At 44.2% G+C, this 20,889-nt stretch overlaps 1 protein-coding gene across 2 annotated transcripts; it reads right to left on the bottom strand.

The window, feature by feature from the left end:
• Positions 1–9,709: 9,709 nt before the first annotated feature.
• Positions 9,710–18,646, bottom strand: LOC138971099 (innexin unc-9-like). Of its 2 annotated transcripts, none has more exons than XM_070343716.1 (4): positions 18,268–18,646; positions 12,594–12,816; positions 11,358–11,873; positions 9,710–10,864 (listed from the first exon to the last, which is right to left on the bottom strand). In XM_070343716.1, exons 2-4 carry the CDS (start codon positions 12,804–12,806, stop codon positions 10,355–10,357), a joined length of 1,239 nt encoding a protein of 412 aa, XP_070199817.1. In that variant the 5' UTR covers positions 12,807–12,816; positions 18,268–18,646; the 3' UTR covers positions 9,710–10,354. The 2 variants fall into 2 exon arrangements, with proteins under 2 accessions (XP_070199817.1, XP_070199818.1); XM_070343717.1 differs by lacking the exon at positions 18,268–18,646 and adding an exon at positions 13,810–14,020.
• Between the last annotated feature and the right edge of the window lie 2,243 nt (positions 18,647–20,889).

Genomic DNA, 20,889 nt, shown 5'->3' with positions numbered 1-20,889 from the left:
AAGCGAGATAAGGGCCTTTTTTTCTTAGGTGTTATCCCTTTAAGCTTATACGAACGCACTTATCGACAATGGCATGGGTATCGGTGCATGTCCTTGGATCGCATCACTGTCACACTTCTGTAATGAGACTGCTTGGGATGTTTCTAGTTTTGGAGAAACATTACGCAACAGAGATATTTGTGAGACTGTTTTCGCCCTGCTTTATGACGAGATAACAAGCAGGTTTTTTTTTAGAATCTGCACAGTTAGATTAGCATTGAAGTAGGCACGATCAAAGGTACGCAACACACAGTGGGAAAGCATAGTGGTGATGAAGACGAGAATGGCTGCATTCAAAATCTAAATCACCGACAGCTCACAGCAGAGGCAGAATTAGTCGTGACAGACTTACAAGGCGAAACAAAAACAATGTCATCAACGAATGAAGACTCAGATGAGCACCCTCACTCATCACGTACACATTCCATCATCACATCAGCCCCACTAATTCCTGCTCCACCAACGCATGCCCCATTTGATCCTAAAGCACATGCACATCTTCATCCCGCTCGAGCCCCACCATCTACGGCCCAACAACCTCCTCCCAAACGTGCTCGGTGTGAGAATCCACCTGGTCCTGCTCCATCTACCCAAGATGCACCACACGCTGAATCCACACGACCTGTCGCACCATGTGCTGTAGCCCCACATGGTCCTGCAGCACATACTCAAGCTCCACCAGCCCATGCACCATGCGCTCGAGCACCAGCACCTGCACCACGCGCTCGAGCCCCACCAGCCCCAGCACCACGCACTCGAGCCCCACCAGCACCACGCACTCGAGCCCCACCAGCGCCTGCACCACGCGCTGGAGCCCCACCAGCCCCAGCACCACGTAGGCATGCCCGAAGAGCTCTACAGGGTGGCAACCAGCAAGTACAACGTAACTGGCAACTTGCAGACATGCCAAGAAACGGGATTCAAACACAAGTTCCTTTCCCAAATATTCCAGATCCAGCCTGGTACAATCAAAACCTGAACCTAGTGGACATATTTGAATTTTTCTTTGATGATGATGTCGTCAACAATTTGGTGCAACAGACAAACTTGTATGCCAATCGAGATAATGGCAACCATGCATTCACTACCAACAGACAGGATATGCGATCTTTCATTGGCATTCTCCTCTTGTCAGGATACGATGCCTTGCCAAGGCGACCTATGTACTGGGAAAGAAGTGTTGACTGTCACAACGTGGCAGTCTCTGAGGCAATGTCCCGAAACCGATTTGATGATCACATGCGTTATCTTCATCTGAGTGATAACAACAACCTGGATCCCAATGACAAACTGACAAAAGTGAGAAATCTCCTTAGTCAAATCAATGAGCGGTGCCTTTTGTTCTTCCCGATTCAAGGAAACCTGTCTATAGACGAGTCAATGATCCCCTACTTTGGCCACCACACATCAAAACAATTCATCAAATCGAAACCAATTCGTTTTGGCTTCAAGGTCTGGTGCCTGACTGATCCACTGGGATATGTCGTCCAGTATGAGCCGTACGCAGGAGCTCGTGATGGGCAGCAGCGGCCTTATGGGCCATTGGGTCTTGGCGGCACTGTTGTCAAAGACTTGATTTCCGAACTACTGCAGCATCCTTTCCATCTAACATTTGACAATTATTTCACATCACTTCCCCTCCTCGCAGATCTTGCGGCATATGGCATTGGCGCTACAGGAACTATCAGGAAGGAGAGAGTTGAACATTGTCCTCTGAGAGATCCTGCACTTCTTGCAAAAGACCCAAGGGGATCCATGGACTATCGCTTTGACCGAAGAGACAATGTCCTTGTGGTCGAGTGGAATGACAACAATGTTGTCACGATGGCAACAAACTGCGATCCTGCTACACCTGTGGGAAATGCTCGGAGATGGTCCAAGCAGCAGAGACAGTTCAGTCAACATCCAACAGCCACAGATCAGCACAGTCTACAACGCAACAATGGGAGGCGTCGATCGAGCTCACCAAAACATTGCTGCTTACAGGACTTCAATGAGAACCAATCGGAAATGGTGGTGGCCGTTCTTTTCATACACCCTTGATCTTGTGCTTCAGAATGCATGGCTCCTGTACCGCAGAACCGGTCAAGCGACAGTTGATCTGCTGACTTTCAGGCGGAGGGTGGCTCAGACCTATCTCATGCGTCATGGTGCAGCGGCGACTCCATTGAGAGTAGGTAGAGACCTGACCTTCACACCCAGAGTCCCTGAGACCGTCAGGAGAGACAGAACAGGTCACTTCTCTTGGGATTCAACACAGAAAAGATGCGCAAAATTTCACAAAAACACAAGGAAGATGTGTACAAAGTGTCGAGTTGGCCTTCATCTCCATTGCTTCAACGAGTTCCACGGAGTTCCTTGAATTTGCTGCATCGTCGCTCTTCATCATGGAGTTCCTTGAGGTTGTTTTTTCTTGATTTGAACTACTTCTAAGAAAGAAGTGGAGAGGATAGGGTTATTCCTCACAGATATTTTGGTTTAATTTTTACCAACACAAAGATAATGTACACTTATTTTGAAAGGACGCAAATGAGCAATCAGCTGGATATTGTGAAATCAAAGAAATGTTCCAACGTTGCTATGTTCGTTTCAAGGCCAAAAATAAAGCTGTTTTTACAAATTCATTTGTCTGAAATATGTCCACAAAATGTGAGTTTTCTATTTAATTTCATAACGTCTCAAGGTTCCAATGTGGTGGTGCACTAAAAAAAAAAAGGTTATTGTGGTCATTGGCCCCAAGTGCACCCTGTGGGGGTGCACTTGAAAAAAAGTTATTGTGGTCATTTGCCCCCAATGCACCCTAGAGGGGTGCACCCAAAAACTTCTACAAAAACTAGGAACAAAACATTTTTGGGGGCAAACGACTACGGATATGTCTTAGTGATACTCCTTTCAGTAAAAAAAAAAAAACCACTAAAAAATCATAACTGCCCCCCCAAAATTTGTTTGGGAAAAAAAAGAAAAAAGGGCGAGTTGGATGCTCATTAGGCTACGCACCTTTACTCGTTTTGAACTATAATTCTGAGCTCCCCCCCCCCCCCACCCTCTGCCTCTTTTGCAGACAAAACAATAAACATCTTACTTACCTGCTTCTTCCGTGGTACAGGCTATACTAGTGAATCGACACACACAAGCACTTCTCTCTGTTTTCTCTGAGCTGCTGTGTTCTAATACACGCACACGAACCTTGTCTCGAACTAACACAGTTACACACGCCAAATGGGCTTGGGCGCTACAATGCGATGCTTGGGCAATCTTTCTCCGATTTGAAAAGTTAATGTGGAAGTTTGCGATAGTTGAAGATGTGGTACGCACTATCCTCAACTTCAGTCCAACCACACCGGGAGCTAGTGTGCCAAGTGCGAAACTTTCCTGCCGTTCGATGAACTGCGCCGAATTATGCACCAAGCGAAGGTGCAACTTGTTCACCAGACGGTGGGAAATAGGGCTGGTGCGCGCAACCTTGAAATGCTCATTCTATTGAGCGTCCCCTTATCACCTCGGGAGGGGATACCCGCACAGGCGCCTGTCATTGCTACTTAGACTGGTGTGTTTAGTTATAGTGTGTGTGAGTGTAGGGATGGCTTGTGTGAATACGAATAAACTTTATTGTCATGAAACGTAGTATTTATAAGACACGGGAAGATAAATAACCAAATGATTACATTGTGTCTTTTTTTTTGGAAGCAATTATATACAAATTCTCCCAATTTAGTTTGTACTTTGTCTACTTGCAAAAGTTGACTTGGTACATCATATGAATATATAGGTAGATTAATTTCACTCATGAAAGATTTTCGTAATTGGTTGTTTTCTATGCAGTTATCTAGAAAATGTATTTCATCTTCTATTACTCCACATGTTTCACATAATCTATTTTCCCTAGGTGTATTGCTGTATCTACCAGTTTCAATTTTCAGGTCATGGGCACTTATTCTCAGTTTACACAACGATTGTTTATATTTTCTTTGTTTTATGCATAACAGATATATGGTTCCGTTTTATAATTTGTTACTATTTTGTGTGTGTGAGTGTGTTTGTGTGTGTGTGTGTGTGTGTGGGGGGGGGAGGTGGAAGAGGGTTGCAGTGGTGTATGTGTGTGCACATGTTCTTACACATTGCTAATATTATGTGCCGATTTTGTTTAATTTGTTTGGCTTTTTGGTTGTTTGTTTACTGTTGTTGATGTTGTTACAGCTGCTGTTATTATCGCGGTTTGTTGTTGTTCCGTGATGCTGCTGTTGCTGCTGCTGCTATTGTTGTTGTTGTTGTTGTTGTTGTTGTTGTTGTTGTTGTTGTTGTTGCTGTTGTTGTTGTTATTATTATTATTATTATTGCTGCTGTTGTTGTCGTTGTTGTTTAGTTTTTAGACTGACAACGAACTACGAACGCAGTAAGTTGTACTGACTCACACTTAAAATGTCAGTTTATTTCGGCTTTGAAATTGACAGCTTATGGAAATCTTTCTCCGTGTTCTCCTGACAAACACAATTACAGGGTAAGCTTTAAAAAATGAAAAAAAGCCTGCTGGAGCATAAGATATTGAGAATTTGCGGATTCGACCAACACTTCTTAAAGGGCACCACCGATGGAACCGTTACGTGAAAGACGTATTTTATTGCAAAATAAAGAAAGAACAAAACAAAAACAACAGCAGCAGCAATAACAGCAATAAATATACCACGTTCAGACAACAGTGTGCACAATAAAATCAGCAGATAAAAGTATTGCGACATTTTTGTACCGGCCACTAAAAAACATCATGCTTGTGTCATTGCATTCAAACTTTCTATGCCGTTAGGGGCAATTAACTTGGTTATCTGACAAATTGTTTGCACCAAAGATTTCTTTCACAGGGGGTCAAAAACGGGAGGTTTTTGTGTCAATTCTGATGGATTCCGCGACTAAAAGCGCTGTATTTCAGCAATGAGCGAGTGGATTGCATTGATACTTTCAGGATCCTATGCCCACTTGCAAAAGGAACTTTTTGATAAGTTCAGAAAATAATAAGCATCTCTTGATATGTTATGCATAGAGTTTCAAAACCAATCACTGCTTTGTAGACTTACATCCGAAAAGTGTCATGACATCGCGTGTACACAGAACAAAATTGTTACAAGTTCTACTTTAGTGTTATTTGAATATGATAATTAATTAACTGGTGCAAATTTGCCAGTCGTGTAAACACATGAGAAAAACTGAATGGAACGTTCACGCCGCGGTAAGCTAGGGACAGCAATTGTTGCTCAATGCCTCTGAAAACATGCTGCGGTCACGCATGGCTGCATGGACATCAATCGTCTACAAAATTGCAATAAAGTTTACATGACTGGCACATTTACACTAGTGGCCCACTTAAAGGCACAGTGCGTCTCCCGTAAACCATCGCAGATACTGTCAGGCTTTTACACACAGTACAAACACCCTTCCATTTGAACGCTCACCAAACGGGAACATCCTAGGTGCCCTACGTAAAGAGCGAGCAATTTTCAAAGAATTAATTTTGCGGATTGTCTCAGTAGACAATCGGACCGTGGTGCGTTTTGGCGCTAGACCTAACTTTTAAAATCTAAATAATAAATTGACAGCTTGTTACACAAACATTCTTAAATCATAAAAAAATCTTTTTTCATCAAGACAAGATCAGTACAATTCGAAGTTTTGAAAGTTTGAAAAAAGAAACGCCCGGAAGCAGGGTCACGCAAGGTCGTGGTTCTCGTAGCAGACGACGGTTTATGCCTATCGCCAGTTCCTCTGAACAGTCAAAAGCCATCGCGAGAGTTCTTGTGAACCACAGCCGTTTGTTTCGTGCATAGTCAGAGGTACATAATAACGTGCTATTGCAGATAAGCCCACAGCGAGTCGCATTCAAATTACTACTGTAACTGACGACTGCATTGTGAAAAAGGGAAACTGGATCACACGGGTTCACGATGGCTCAGGGGTAAGATAAACCACGCAAAAATAAATTCTTTGAAAATTGCTCGCTCTTTACGGAGGGCACCTAGGATGTTCTCAAGCGGTGAGTGTTTAAATGAAACTGTGTGTAAAAGCATGACAGTATCTGTGATGGTTTACGGGAGGCTTACTGTGCCTTTAACTGTAACCCACTGTTTGCAGACGAGGGTTAATCCGACCTGGTATTACTGTATTTCAGTGACGCAGAAAGCCAAACCCGGACGGATTTACACAAATCAAAACAGGATTTAATCATTCTTGCACAATTCAGTCCGACTTGACGAGAATTTTTCAACTTCTCAATCTACCATTGTCCGTGATTTTGCGACGCACGGGCATACTACTCTCTCCTTTGTTCATTCTTTTGTCTTGTCTTTTGTGTGTGTGTGTGATAAAAATATTGTTTCTATACTATTTGTTTGGTTGAAATAGCAATATGTTAAAGTTTCTCCGCAAGATAATGTCTTGTGTATGTTAATTAGTTCAACTTTTTAGGATCAGCACTATAAACTGACAGCCTGTTGTTGATTCTTAACCGACATGCTCAGTTATACATTGTATCTATCAACTGTTGAACAGAACACTGTTTAAACCAATAGGAGTTTGTATTTTGCATTTTCTTGTTATATGTTACATCATATAATTATCATAAAGGTACAAATCATGCATCAAAAACATGGAGACATGCAAGAAGAAACACGTCACACTCTTTCTCGTGAAAACAGAGGTTGGGCTCACCATCTCGCATCTGGTCAGACTGTTACATGGGACAAGACCATCCCTCCACTTGGTCACATACCAAAAATCAGCTCCCTGAATGTGTGCTGTGGTGAGTTGGAAGTGTTGATGAATTAATGTCGTAAAGGGCCACTAGCTGCATTTACAAATTAATTCGCCCAAAACATTCCTAATGAGCACACGGAACACACTCGCTGTAGATTTTGTGTATGCAAACAAGTGGATGGATGGTCTTATCTCATATCTATACCCTGGCCAGATCTGAGAGAAGGATAGTGCCTTTAAGCTTAAAAAACCCAGCTTTGTAAAACAAAGACAAGTTGTCAAAAAGCAGTACAATCATAACAAGAGCAGTACAACAACCATGATTACATGTCTACGCCTCTTGCAAGCTAAGAACACAACGTGTGGCTCTGAGAATAGTACAATAATGTTAAAGGCATATGTACTCGATGACTATACACGCTAATTGCTTTACCAACAGCTGGAGACCTGCTAAATTAAGTTCCCTGCAAAATATTGTGGTCTAGGACCCCTTCAATGTTGAGATATGTTAATTTTCATTTTGATCTGGATCGTCCTATTTATAGATTTGGCAACACATGTAACGTTGATGCAAGGGAGCTAACACCGCGGCTTTGTTGACATCCTCACTTTTTCAGAGGCTAGAACAAGCTGTAATGCATGTATTATGGTCCGCGCATGGTGACATATCGTCATTATATGGTCTTATGGTGCGTTTGACATCGATTATGGGCAAACTACACTTTGTAAACACGGGAGCGCGTACATATGCCTTTAAAGCTGAAGATAACCGAGAAAAACCCAAATTAACGCCTTTTGAAACAATGAGGGGAGACAACACAGCTCCGATCCATTTCTTTATTCTTTATTTGGTTTTTAACGTTGTTTTCAACCGTTCAAGGTTATATCGCGACGGAGGCTCCGGTCCATCTTCGACTACCTTGGATAGTTTCACATGATGTGCGTGTGTGTGTCCCATCTGTCCCCTCAAATCTTCCGCATGTGCCCTTTTAAAACGCTTAAAAAGCTTTTATATCATGCCTGTACGTAGGACATGAATTATTCTTCGTCATCATCAAAACACCCGAGCCCTTCACCGAGGTATCAGTCTAACTTCAGTCACCGTTTTGACCAGTGCACGAACAAATCTTTCACTTTGGATAGCTTTTTATTATTATTTTTTATTATGGTGAGCTTATATAGCGCGAACCACAATTAACTGTGCTCTCCGCGCTTTACATATTAATTTCTGCCGTGTGAAATGGAATTTTTTTACAGACAGACAGACAAACAAACATTTTTTTACACACAATATATAACGCATTCACATCGACCAGCAAACCTCAAGCCTGTTAGGCGAGCATTCACCTTTCGCGGCCTTTATTCCAAGTCACACGGGTATTTGATGGACATTTTTATCTATGCCTATACAATTTTGCCAGGAAAGACCCTTTTGTCAATCGTGGGATCTTTAACGTGCACACCCCAATATAGTGTACACGAAGGGACCTCGGTTTTTCGTCTCATCCGAAAGACTAGCACTTGAACCCACCATCTAGGTTACAGGGCCGGACCCAGGGGGGGGGGGGGGGGGGGTTCCAGGGGTTCCGGAACCCCACCCCTGGAAAAAGCATGTACCTTGCTTTGAGTGTTTTTTTTGTTTTTTACTAGTTTTAGCACCAAAACAATGCTACTCTTAACCCTCAAAACAAGGCCCAGAATGCACCAGATTGCACAGATTTTAACCGTTTTTCAAAAATGTTCAGGGGGTTTGCAGGCGCGCGCTTGTGGCTTCGCCACTTCGCTGATTTGCCCCCCCAAAAAAGGAGGAACCCCCCCTTACAACTCATTTGGTCCGGCCCTGAGGTTAGGAAAGGGGGGAGAAAATAGCGGCCTGACCCAGGGTCGAACACGCAACCTCTCGATTCCGAGCGCAAGTGCGTTACCACTCGGCCACCCAGTCGAACCTGTTTCGACGAAAGAAACAGGTTCCAGGTTTGCAGTCAGCCTGAGCACTTGTGACAATTGCTCGGGCATTCTATTCTAGGACGCGCATCCAGAGACTTGGGGAGACCAGATTGAACACGCACACGCTCATCAGGGGACAGTATCCAGGGTAAACAAAGATAGATGGGAGCTGAATTGTGCCCTTGTCTTTCTTTGCAAAGCCAATGAATCAGTGTTATTGGTACTCCTCAGCTTTAAAGGTGCTTCCCTTCCTGTGTAAAGCATCATGTAAACCACCACAGATCCGTCCAGGCTTTTACATGGGGTCAGAGCATTCTTTGTGTTTATTATGCGGAACCGGTCTCCTGGCACCTGAGCGAATAATAAGCAATGAAATGACCAACCGACTTTCATCTTGAAAAAAAGGATGATAATAAAATAGTGCTCTGCCTCATTTAATGAAGATTATGTGCTGAATAAGGTTTTTTTTGTTTTGTTTTGTTTTTGTGTGCAATGCGGAATTAATAGTGCAAATCGACACCGTGTCTTTTCAAAATAAATTCAGCAAGAAATTCCACCTTGCAGAAAATGCGACCAGGCCGTAGCTATAGATACCTGACATACAGCAAAGTAAACGATTCTCTTATTCCAGGTACTGCAGGATCTATGGTGATTTACAACATTATAACACAAGAAAGAAGGCCCCTTTTAAAAAGATACACACACGTATCTTCAGTGAGAAATGAAATGTAAACCTCGGTAAGTCATTCATGTACATATCTTAAAAAGAATACATTATACTGCACAATACTGAAAGGGCCATACATTAACAAACGTTGAAATCATGCATAGGTAATTTTACGACGAATGTGTTTCAAGTGAAAACATGCAAAATGTGAACAAAGATGAGCATAATGATGTCATAAGGCTGCTCAGACATTTTTACATGAGCTTTGTCAAGCAGACAAACACGATAAAACGAAAAAACACAAACGTTTTATGAGAAAAAAAATGAAATGTGTCCATATACCCTCACAAGTTTACAACAAAATCATATATCAGTGAAGAAACTCTTAACTATAATACACACATTAAATTGGTCGGAGGAGGGTAAAATTAAAGTGTGACATTTTAGCCTCCAGTGGCATGTCACTTAGGAAAAATCACAATGTCAAAGTCATGGTGACATTGTGGTATTTCTTGCTGTCCTAAATGAAATTACAGCTGCTTCACCAGGAAACTATTCCCAACACACTCAGTGGGTTGAATTAAACCATGTGTTAATAATTATCTGTTTCATGCAAGTTTCGTTGCAAAACCATCTTGACCAGGCTGTGATGTGGTCAACAAGGGGGTGGGGTAGGGGGAGGGGGCGGCAGTCAGGGCCGAGGTGCACGAAGCGAAAGTGGATGCCACCCAATTGGGATGGAACAAACCGCGGGGTCTGATTGGTTGAAATCGCAACACATGTCAATTTCAACCAATCAGACCTCGCGTTTGGGTGGTACCCATTTTGGCTTCGTGCACCTCGGCTCTGGTCACCGCCAAGAGCAGCAGCTGCATCAAAAGGGGACGGGGCCACAGAGACGCCCACTGAGTGGAGTGGGAGAAGCGAGCAGCCACCATCCGACCAGTCACTGCTCAAGCTTTACATGGGCTTGGCTCCAGGCTGTCCCATGGTCAGCAGGGGAATAGCAGAAGGGTCCGAAGCAGGAGGAGAAGCTGAGTCAAACGGGGGCGGGGCCAGAGGGGCACTTGCTGCATGGGAGGAGCCAACAGGCTCAGGAGCGGGGCCAAACAGCACGGGGCCGGAGTTTGTCGCACCGAAGGCGGGTCCGGGAGCGGGTCCGGGGCGGGGCAGTCCCTTGTAGCAGAGCCACAGGTGGTTGGTCAGGTCGGCAGCAGCCAGAGGTCCGCAGCAGTCTGCAGTCACGGCCAGCAGCAGTCGCCCGTCGGCCCCCAGGCTGTCTAGGAAGCGCGGCAAGATGGCGACGGTTTGCTCGGGGCCAGGGGTCACCGCCGCAAGGTGTCGCTTAAGCGTGATGTCACGCAGGCCGGGCAGCAGCAGACGACAGGCCCAGGCCAGGGTGTCCAGCAGGCAGCACACGGTCAGCAGCAGGAAAAGGTAGAAGAGGAACGCGAACCCCTTGTTGTATACCTGTTACACACACATGTTTGTTAGTTTAAGGACAGCATTACCTTTTAGCGCGAGCGCCTGTGTGAATGTGTGTGCAGTGTTGTTCCCTCGATCTTCGGTCATTTACGAATACGTTTTTCATCTGACACATTGGTCTGACCCCTAATCGGTCAACCGTCATAGCCTGAACTTTGAAACAATACATATTAAAATGTTCTTACCTACGCCCAACTTTCCCATTGTCCTCTGAGTCTGTAAATAACACAGGCGTGCACGTGTGGGTTAATGTGTGTGTGTGTGTGTGTGTGTGTGTGTGTGCGTACGCGTGCGTGCGTACGCGTGCGTGCGTGTGTGTGCGTGTGCGTGCGTGCATGCGTGTGTGTGTATGTGTGTGTGTGTGTATGTGTGTGTGTGTGAGTGAGTGAGTGTGTGTGTGTGTGTGTGCGTTTTTCTAACAATTGTGTATGGTCTTTTTTTGATACGCTTAGAAGAAATAAATAAACACTCTACAAACCTGCGCCAGTGGAAAAGTGCACTGGAAGACGTAGTTTTGTACATTATGAATCTGCACGATGTTCATCTCGCAGAAGAAATTCTCAGGTAGCGGCAGACTGGCGTTGTAATCTATGTCCTTGGGGTCCGACTCCTCTGAACTTTCCCAGCTATCTTTCACGCTGAGATGTGGTCTGAAGATGACCGCCGCCATAATGACTTGAGCCAGGCACACCACAAACACCAGTAACTTTCTGCCCGCGGTCACCGCTGTCAGCACCCAGTTACCTCCCTTCAGCCCCGCTTGCAGCAAGATGGCGGTGTCTCGCAGCATCACGTGACGTCCTGCCGCGTTCTGCCGTTGGTTGTCGGCCACCGTCTGCACTAGCGCATGCGCGTCCAGCCAGAGGAGGCCACTGAGCATGCGCCAGATGACGTGAGGGAGGACGCACAAGATAGCGGCCACGCCTAGAGCGAAAGGCACCCACTGGTGGAAGGTGAACTGGCTTTTCCCATCCCATTCCTGCCGATCTGTTGGCTGCACAACAAGAGGTAAATATTACAACACAAGGATGGAGGATGGAGGAGGAGAGTGGGGGTGAAGAGGGGGAGAAGGTTATCAGACTATTAATAGTGTACGCAGACACTGACACACAGACACAGAAACAACACACACACACACACACACACACACACACACACACACACACACACACACACACACACACACACCGGGGGCGGATCAAGGGGTAATGAAGGGGGGGGGGGGGGGGGGGGGGCAAATTATGACCGGGGTCCGCCCAGGCCTCGATGAGGTCGAGGGGCAAAGCCCTTGTCAGGGGGTCTGGGGGGCGAGGTCGCACGCTGAAGAAAATGTAACTTTATAAGGTGCATTGTACACCTCTCCTGGAGGATAACAAGGTTAATTACTCGTGTAAATCTGTTCAATTTTTTGGGTTTTTTTTGGGGGGGGGGGGGGGTCCGAAACCCTAGATCCGCCCCTGCACACACACACACACATACACACACACACACACACACACACATACACACACACACACCCACACACACACATACACACACTCGATCTTTATCTCTCTCCATCTGTATATCTCTCTCTTTCCCTCTCTGTCTCTGTCTCTCTCTGTCTCTCTCTCTCTGTCTCTCTCTCTCTTTACCTCCTCTCTCTCTCTCTCTCTCTCTCTCTCTCTCTCTCTCTCTCTCTCTCTCTCTCTCTCTCTCTCTCTTTCACTCTTACCAGGTTATTGACCGTGTGAGCAATCTCCACAGTTTGAAAACACTTGTGATGTGCGTGAGCCACCATGGCGCCGGTGAACTGGGATGGAGTCAAACACAAGATGGGATTTGTGACGTAGCGTAGACCCAGTGACGTCACAGCCAATATCGATAACGTCAGAGTGGCACCGAACCCCAGAGCGTTCTCTGACCAGCTGTAGTCTCGTCGCAACATCGTCGCAACTCTGATAACACAAAACAAGAACATGCCATGAATACTCAGTCCAATGTGAATACTCTTCGCTTCTTCTTCTTCTAGTTCGTCCATGGGTTGAAACTCCCCCGTTTACTCATGGTTTTGCACAAGTGGATTTTTACGTGTATGACCGTTTTTACACCGCCATTCAGGCAGCATAAGCCGATTTCGGGGAAAGCATGCTGGGTATTTTTGTGTTTCTATAACCCACTGAACTCTGACATGGATTACAGGATCTTTTCCGTGCGCACTTGGTCTTGTGCTTGCGTGTACACACGAAGGGGGATAAGGCACTAGCAGGTCTGCACATAAGTTGACCTGGGAGATCGGAAAAATCTCCACCCTTAACCCACCAGGCGGCCGCAGCAGGGATTTGAACTCACGACCTTCCGATTAGGAGGCCGATGTCTTATCCACTACGCTACTGCGCCCGTCTCAATGTGAATGCAATGTTTTAAGACGCAGTCCTGCCCGTGTAAACAATAATATTTGGCTCCCCTTTTGCAACTCTGTTTTTAAATGAAAAAAACAACAACAACAGTCATTAAGGATAAAATGGGTTGCCTTTTCGCGAGTCGGGTCAAGTTGTTCGTTCACCAGATAAGCTCCCTTGCCTACCGTGGTGGGGGGGGGGGGGGGGGGGGGGGGAGTAGATGTCCTTTGTGAACAAGTTAACCGTTCATGTCCTTAGGATCCCGGCAGGCATGTGTCTCCCAGCTTTTAAGATACGTTCCTTTCCGTGCAAACGACAATCCAAGCTTTTTTCATGAGGTTAACATAAGGCCTATCTTTTGAGCAGATAATAGGCAATGGTTTGCTGATTTATGTCGTAACTGATACCGCGCGCTGTCATTTCGTAAACTTATTCAGAAAAAAATCAATCTGCCCAGAAAAAAGCAGATCTCTAATGTTGATCGTTTACATGATTAGTATTTTGATAAGTACGAAGAAGACAAACAGATGACTTATTTGTGTATCTTACCTTTGCACCACAAATGAAATCAGATCTCGAAGAAGAGAGAAACGCGAGTTTTTGACCGATAGTCAAAGCGGCTTAATACGTTACACAAGCAGATGAATAATTTCCAGTTGTCAATCCGACAGACACGTCCGACAATACTGAGCCAGACTTGGATCGACAGGAACGCACGGTTCAGGCACAGCTATTATTGCAGTTGTGCCCATGACAAGTGGTGCAGCAAATATTTCACGCGTGGGCTGAATCATGATCTAAGGACTGTTTGACCTTTCGAGTTAAATATACCTTCCTTACTGCGACGGTCGCCTTGTAGGTCACCACAGGTTCGTCCGGTCCAGACTTTTGCCTGGGAAACCCTTTTCCCCTTGGACACATACCAAAGATCAACCGTCTGGCTGCTTTTAGGGGAACGTGGCCTTTTTTCGGAAAGTGATATGATGCTACAATGTCAATCCACAAAACACAACTTCAGTACCGAACAAAAAAAAAATGCGCACGTTATATGTCAAAGCAGCACCGCCCTGATATGGCCCTTCGTGGTCGGCTGGGCGTTAAGCAAACAAACAAACAAACAAACCGAACAAAAATAAACAAATAAAATAAAATTAGAACTTTGCAGACGGAGTACTCAGTCTGTTGAATTGTTGGTATAATCGACATCGGTAGAATATGATGTTTTTCGATCTTTTTTGATATTTCTTAGAAATTCGACTATGATTTGCAAGTTTTATTGAAAAACTCCACCCTGTGGGATTCCCTGTATACAGGGAATCCCTCTACAGGAACTCCACCAACAGGGAATCCCACTCTTTTGGTCGACATAGACCCCATCAGCTATAGTATGACCAAGAGGATAAATGCTCTTACCCCTTGTCAGAACTTGGAAAGTTCAGTCTGTGGAAGTTTAGATTGTCGTTGACACGGGAAGGATTCATGTATCTTTAATTGGGTAAATACACTTGATCTGCAGGGCCTATAGTGTAGTAAAAGTATAATAATGTGGTGAAAAGAATAGCAGGGCGCTCCTCACTCTCTCTCTCTCTCTCCCCCCCCTGCTGTTTTATGCATGTGTCGGGATCTTCATCTCTGTGTGTGTTGTGTGTGTGTGTGTGTGCGGTTCGTGCGCGTGTGCGTGTGTCTTACGTCTGTGTTCCTGCGACTGTGAATCCAACTGCGTAGTGGAATATATTGCGTGATCTTACTTGACTTGCACTTTATAAACCCGGATGCAAGAATTATTACGCTCTCTCTCTCTGTCTGTCTGTCTGTCTGTCTGTCTGTCTCTCTCTCTCTCTCTCTGTCTGTCTCTCTCTCTCTCATATACATCTATATATATATATATATATATATATATATATGTATAGGTTACAACACGAGTGGTTTTTTATATGGCTTGTATTTCAGTCAAGACCCAGCGGATGAATATCATCGGGAGACACGAGCCTTTGGCGAGTGGCTCTCGATTGATATTCCCGCTGGGTCTTGACTGAAATACAAGCCATATAAAAAACCACGAGTGTTGTAATCTGTATATCCCATTCTACCATCAAACACAAAGTGTAGACTACTAGCGGCACTTTTGCGATCTGTGGAGTGTGAAACAGTGTTTTCAGCGAGACATGGCCTTTTTGCAACCTTAAACTAAGTGACCGTCGCTGAAAAAATAAAACGAATGAGTGCATCTATAAGTACGCGGTAACACTACTTTCAGACCGTTTAAAAGCGTTAAGTAAAGGTTCATAAGTTGCAAGAAAGTAATGAAGTCGTATAGAAATCCATTTAGTTGAAGCGCACAATTCTTTTGCGTTTCAGGTCGGCGGAACGGGGAAACCGGTTTGGCCCCCATTTGGCTTACTCGACTCGATTCAGAATCGATTCCACGTTGTTTTTTTCGAACGCATTATTATACAATTAGTCTTATTGACAGAGAAGCAAATTTTAGGGAACACATATGTAGATTTAACCATTTGCTCCCTATTTGAAATGTATCTACATGATAAACTGTTTTGCGAGTGTGTTTGCATGAACCTAAACTGGTATTGATGCGATGAAAACAGGACCCAAGTCTGTCACCGCCGCTTGATTGCATTTTGAAAGAATATGACTGGATTACGGAAAAATACACACATGTTAAGTTCTTAGATACCTTCATCGCCAATGTGGACTTACTGCAGAGCCAGGCAAAAGAGTAGACTTGCTCGCAAAACACGTGAAACAGCTGATGATAGCGAAGCCCAACCGTGCCAGGTAAGGACGGTCTGACAGATTCTCAAAAGTCGTCTGCTAACGAAGCAAGGGGAGGGTACTCGTGTTTTTGTTTTGGTTCGCTAGCATCTGGTTATCTTGTAAGTTGAATGTTCGTTTTTTCCCACCTGCATTGCTTTCATAATGAAAGAAACGTTTGCTTATTGCATCTCATACATCAGATCAGTTCTGAGATTCATTTTTGCGTGCAACTGATATGGTTTTCTGAGCCGTGCAATACGATTTTGGAACTTCATACAAATGTGTCACATTGTTCGGCGCGAGGTCAAAGGTCGGGAGCAAAGTAGTTCTTCGCCCAAATCGGAATCTGCACTATCATATATTTTTTTGAGTCCATGATGTATTTATTGAGCTATAAAAATACAACATATATACCCATACTGAAGTAACAGAGACAAAGAAGGGAGGTCATGGGATATATGTATATATATCTCTCTCCTTGTCTCTCTTGTTCCTTACCCCCCCCCCCCCCACTCTCTCTATTACTCTCTCTCTCTCTCTTTCTCTGGCTGTGCTGGTGTCACGTTTTCATCTTTCGCCTGTGTACATATTTCCCCCTCGACATATACTCAAGACCGAAATGTTGTTTCCTGGTAAAATTAAGAAGTGAAATTATTTATGGACGGCCATATTGTATTTATGGACGAAAAGCATGTCAGTTTCTTGCATGTGAAGAAAATTGGTGGTAAAATTTAATAGATTTCACCCCCAAAATCGAATTCTTCGAAAACGTGTACTGAGTGGTTACGTCCCTTGAGTAAGAAGGAAAACATTTTAGGATGAATCAAATTTCTAAGTTAAATAAAACAAATTGGTTAGACAAATTTGGCCCCATGAATGTAAGGTACACAAGGTCGCTCATCAGTACTATGGAAGGGTGTTTTTTTTGTTCAGTGTAGAGTTTATACTAGATCAACGAGGCCGAGAAGCGAAATATCAACACGGCGAAAGATGAAAACATCACACCGGCAATGTCTTTTGATTTAGGGTAGTATCTCTCCGGGCGACGCCTGGTTGAAAAAGCTCACTTATGTGTACGTGTGCTTATGCCACAACCCTCGTAAATAAATACTGTTTTAGTTGGCTCTGACCTGATTTCAACGTACAACCAGTGGTGTTTTACCGTGTGATGCTACTTGAAGTCTCCTCGGCGTAACACGACATCTTCTTTGGCTATGTTTCTGGATCTCACAATTAAGGCAAAGGGACGATTGTTATTGTGACTAGGGAAGAACATTCGTAAAACTGAATAGAAAACGCAATGAGTCTAAGGAAAAAACAGTCCGACGTTTGTACATTAGGCCGAGAAAAAAAAATAGGTGTGGTTACGGTAACCCGACCTACCCTATTTTTAGGGGCCGACCCTATAACTTTTTATTACATTTGTCAACAAAAACCCCCAAAAATCAAGAAAACGAGTGCAGAAAACGCAATGAAAGCGAAAGCGCCCGAGTCGCACACTTATTTCCCTGTCAAGTAGGTTTAATTTGTACACATTAGAAAAAAAAAGTTTAAAAAAAAAAGTGATTGCCTACCTTCCTACCCTATTTTTGGGGGCTCTGTTACCGTAACCACACCTATTTTTTTTGGCCTTACAAAAATGGCAGCGTGTGACGGTGTTTTCGTGTGTGACAGTAAGTGTGGGTGTCTGTGTGTGTGTCAGTGTGTGTGTGTGGGGGGGCGGGGGGGGGGCATGGCCGGGGAGGGGATGGGGGCGGGGTGAGGTGGTGGTGATGGTGGTGGTGGAGTGGTGTGTTAGTATTGTGTATTTGCACAAACTGAACACACACACGCGCACACAAGAGTCACACACACACACACACACAGGCACACACCGCATACACACGACAGAGCCGGAGAGGCTTATTTTCAGTCGTGTGACGGTGTGCATGTGTGTTTTGTACGTGTGTACGTGTGCCCGGTTATGTGTGGGCGTATGTGTGGGTGTATGTGTGTGTGTGTGTGTGTGTGTGTGTGTGTGTGTGTGTGTGTGTGTGTGTGTGTGTGTGTGCGTAATGTTTATGTCACGTGTAAGTGCGCAATCTTTTACCTACTTACGTTATGACTTATATTCTGTGCAAAGGGCGAGTTGGATGCTCATTAGGCTACGCACCTTTATTCGTTTTGAAATAAAATTCTGAGCTCCCCCCCGCCCTCCCCCTCTTCTGCAGGCAAAACAATAAACATCTTACTTACCTGCTTCTTCCGTGGTACAGGCTATACTAGTGAATCGACACACACAAGCACTTCTCTCTGTTTTCTCTCAGCTGCTGTGTTCTAATACACGCACACGAACCTTGTCTCGAACTAACACAGTACACACGCCAAAATTAATGGGCTTGGTCGCTACAATGCGATGCTTGGGCAATCTTTCTCCGATTTGGAAAGTTAATGTGGAAGTTTGCGATAGTTGAAGGTGTGGTACGCACTATCCTCAACTTCAGTCCAACCACAGGAGCTAGTGTGCCAAGTGAGAAACTTTCCTGCCGTTCGATGAACTGCGAAGTTTGCGCCAAGCGAAGCTGCAACTTGTTGGCAGACGGTGGGAAATAGGGCTGGTGCGGAAAACTCATTCCATTGAGTGTCCCCTTATCACCTCGGGAGGGGATACCCGCACAGGCGCCTGACATGGCTACGTTGGCTGTTGTGTTTAGTTATAGCAAAGATCTCTTCGCAGCGAAGCAGTAGAAGATCTTTGCCCTAGCATCGGCGCCCCCTAAAATCAGCTGCAATGCTAGGCTGCACCCAAAACTTGCTACAACAACAACATACGCGTGGTATGTGTACTCGCATTCAGTTTATGGGACACGCTAACTGCCTCTTTCTCACGCTGAAGAATTCACGCAGGTGATGATGTTACGGGAGGTTTATTGTTGTATTCCGTGACCATGACGCTGACCCTGGTGAAAACTACAAAAAGTAATTTAGAATACTAGAATAACTAAGATGAAACATCAAAGCACATTCTCATAAACGCATAACTTCAAACATGTTAATCACCTCTTTAAATGGCGAGACGGCGTCAAAGAAAGCACAAATCATTAAAGCATAATTATTACATTGACGTGACGCAGATTCCGGCTTAAGTAATAACTCATAACATTTAAATAACAGAATTAGTAACACTGAATAAACAAAATAGGCAGCGAAATTAAGCGAATCGTCCGAAGTCTCAAATAGTCAAATCCGGTCAGACCATGAATTCGCGCATAAATTATCAAAGTAAACTAGCTTAACCAACGTATATTTCCCTTTCGGCACTATAATTACAAGTTAACTGCGAATTTAAAATCCATAAAAAATGTCAAAATTCCCTACAAATTAGATACTCATCAAATCAAACTTGAAATTTCATCATCTACAGTTATTATTGCGGACAATCCATTCGCTCAAACAAAACAAGCCGATAATCAGCAGAAAACGCATAAACAACGTCCAAAAATATTCAAGAAAAACGTCTCGACATATGCGGCAAATCCGAGCACAAAGTCAGTTGCAAACGGTGCAATATAATAGGCATATTTCGGTAAACAATAAGGCAATCATAATGCAAACAATCAACAGATAAATCAACATACCTGTACTGCGCATTGTCCCATTAAAGAAACTAACTTCAGACCACAAACTTCACTGAAGTGTAAAAAAAAAGAAAAGAAAAGATAGGCTTCCTTGAACCTTAAGCCTACTGCCTCCGACGGTTGCCAGTGGAAAAATGACCTTCAATCGCTATTCAGTTCCCGCATACCCTTTTCTGAATAGTGCTCAATACAAAAACACAACTGAATTCTTTGGCCAAGCAACACAAGCACGAAATCAGCGCACACTTCGTTACAAAAACTCACGCCGATACCGGTGAAAGAGTGAAGCTTTGGATAACACGACCAACAAGAAGGAATAACAGAGGGGTCAACACACATTGAAGAAGGAGAGAGAGAAGGAAAGAAGGACAGAGGGTAGGAGGGAAAGAGAGAGAGAGGGGAAAGGAGGGAGAGAGGGAAGGAGGGAGAGATAGGGAAAGAGAAAGGGAAGGAGAGGAGAAAGAGAAAGGACATAGAAATAGAGAGAGAGAGAGAGAGAGAGAGAGAGAGAGAGAGAGAGAGATATGGAAGAAAAGAAAGAAAGATAAAGAGATAGAAGTTAAAGAGACCTAAAAGAGCAGAAAGAAAGTAAAGAATGAAGAGCTAGCGAAAAGAACAGTAAAAAGAATGAATAAGGGAAGAACGTAGCAACAAAAAAGGAAACAGTATAAGAGAGAAGAAGCTAGAGCAGGCAAAAAGAGTTTGCAAAGAAGAAAGAATAAAGTGCTCAAGACAACAGGCCTCAGAGGGAATGGCCGTGCACTGCCAATCCAAAAGAGGCCTACAGAAGGTGAAGAACGAAAGAAGGGAAGGCACAGAAGAGGGTAAGTACAGAAGAGCTGAAGAAGGAACAGAGGTGGATAAAAGGAAAGAGTAAGAGGAAAAGAAAGGGAATGAGAGTGAAGAAGAAAAGGAGGAGAGTGACGATTCAACAAACACCCAAAGATTGCATTTTGAAAACGCACATAAAAATTCTCGCCTATGAAGGCGAGCACACTCCCGGCCGAAGCTGCATGCAGCTTCCAAAACTCTAAACAAGGTAAACTTGAAATAATCATTAGTCACAATAATATCAACAATGAAATAGAAAACTTGAAATTGTTCACCCAGTCTTAAAGGCCCCCAAAAAGTCAAAGGGTAATCCGCTTTAGACTGGCCTGAGCCAAGAAGCAAACCAGCATTACGCTGTCAACGAGTCTTTCAAAAGTTAAACAGACAATGTCAAAAACAGTAATCGCTG

Source organism: Littorina saxatilis, linkage group LG7, assembly GCF_037325665.1.
Source record: "Littorina saxatilis isolate snail1 linkage group LG7, US_GU_Lsax_2.0, whole genome shotgun sequence".
Taxonomy (NCBI): Eukaryota; Metazoa; Mollusca; class Gastropoda; order Littorinimorpha; family Littorinidae; genus Littorina; species Littorina saxatilis.
The sequence above is the reverse complement of the archived record's forward strand: the minus strand, read 5'-3'. Positions and strand labels throughout refer to the sequence as shown.

What these genes read in the sequence shown, in the direction of transcription:
- LOC138971099 (XM_070343716.1), bottom strand. Translation starts at nt 12,806, where the DNA reads ATGTTGCGACGAGACTACAGCTGGTCAGAGAACGCTCTGGGGTTCGGT. An exon ending in CTCACACGGTCAATAACCTG is followed by an intron (nt 11,874 to 12,593) that starts GTAAGAGTGAAA and finishes CTTGTTGTGCAG; the next exon opens with CCAACAGATCGGCAGGAATG. An exon ending in GCACTTTTCCACTGGCGCAG is followed by an intron (nt 10,865 to 11,357) that starts GTTTGTAGAGTG and finishes TGTGTGTAACAG; the next exon opens with GTATACAACAAGGGGTTCGC.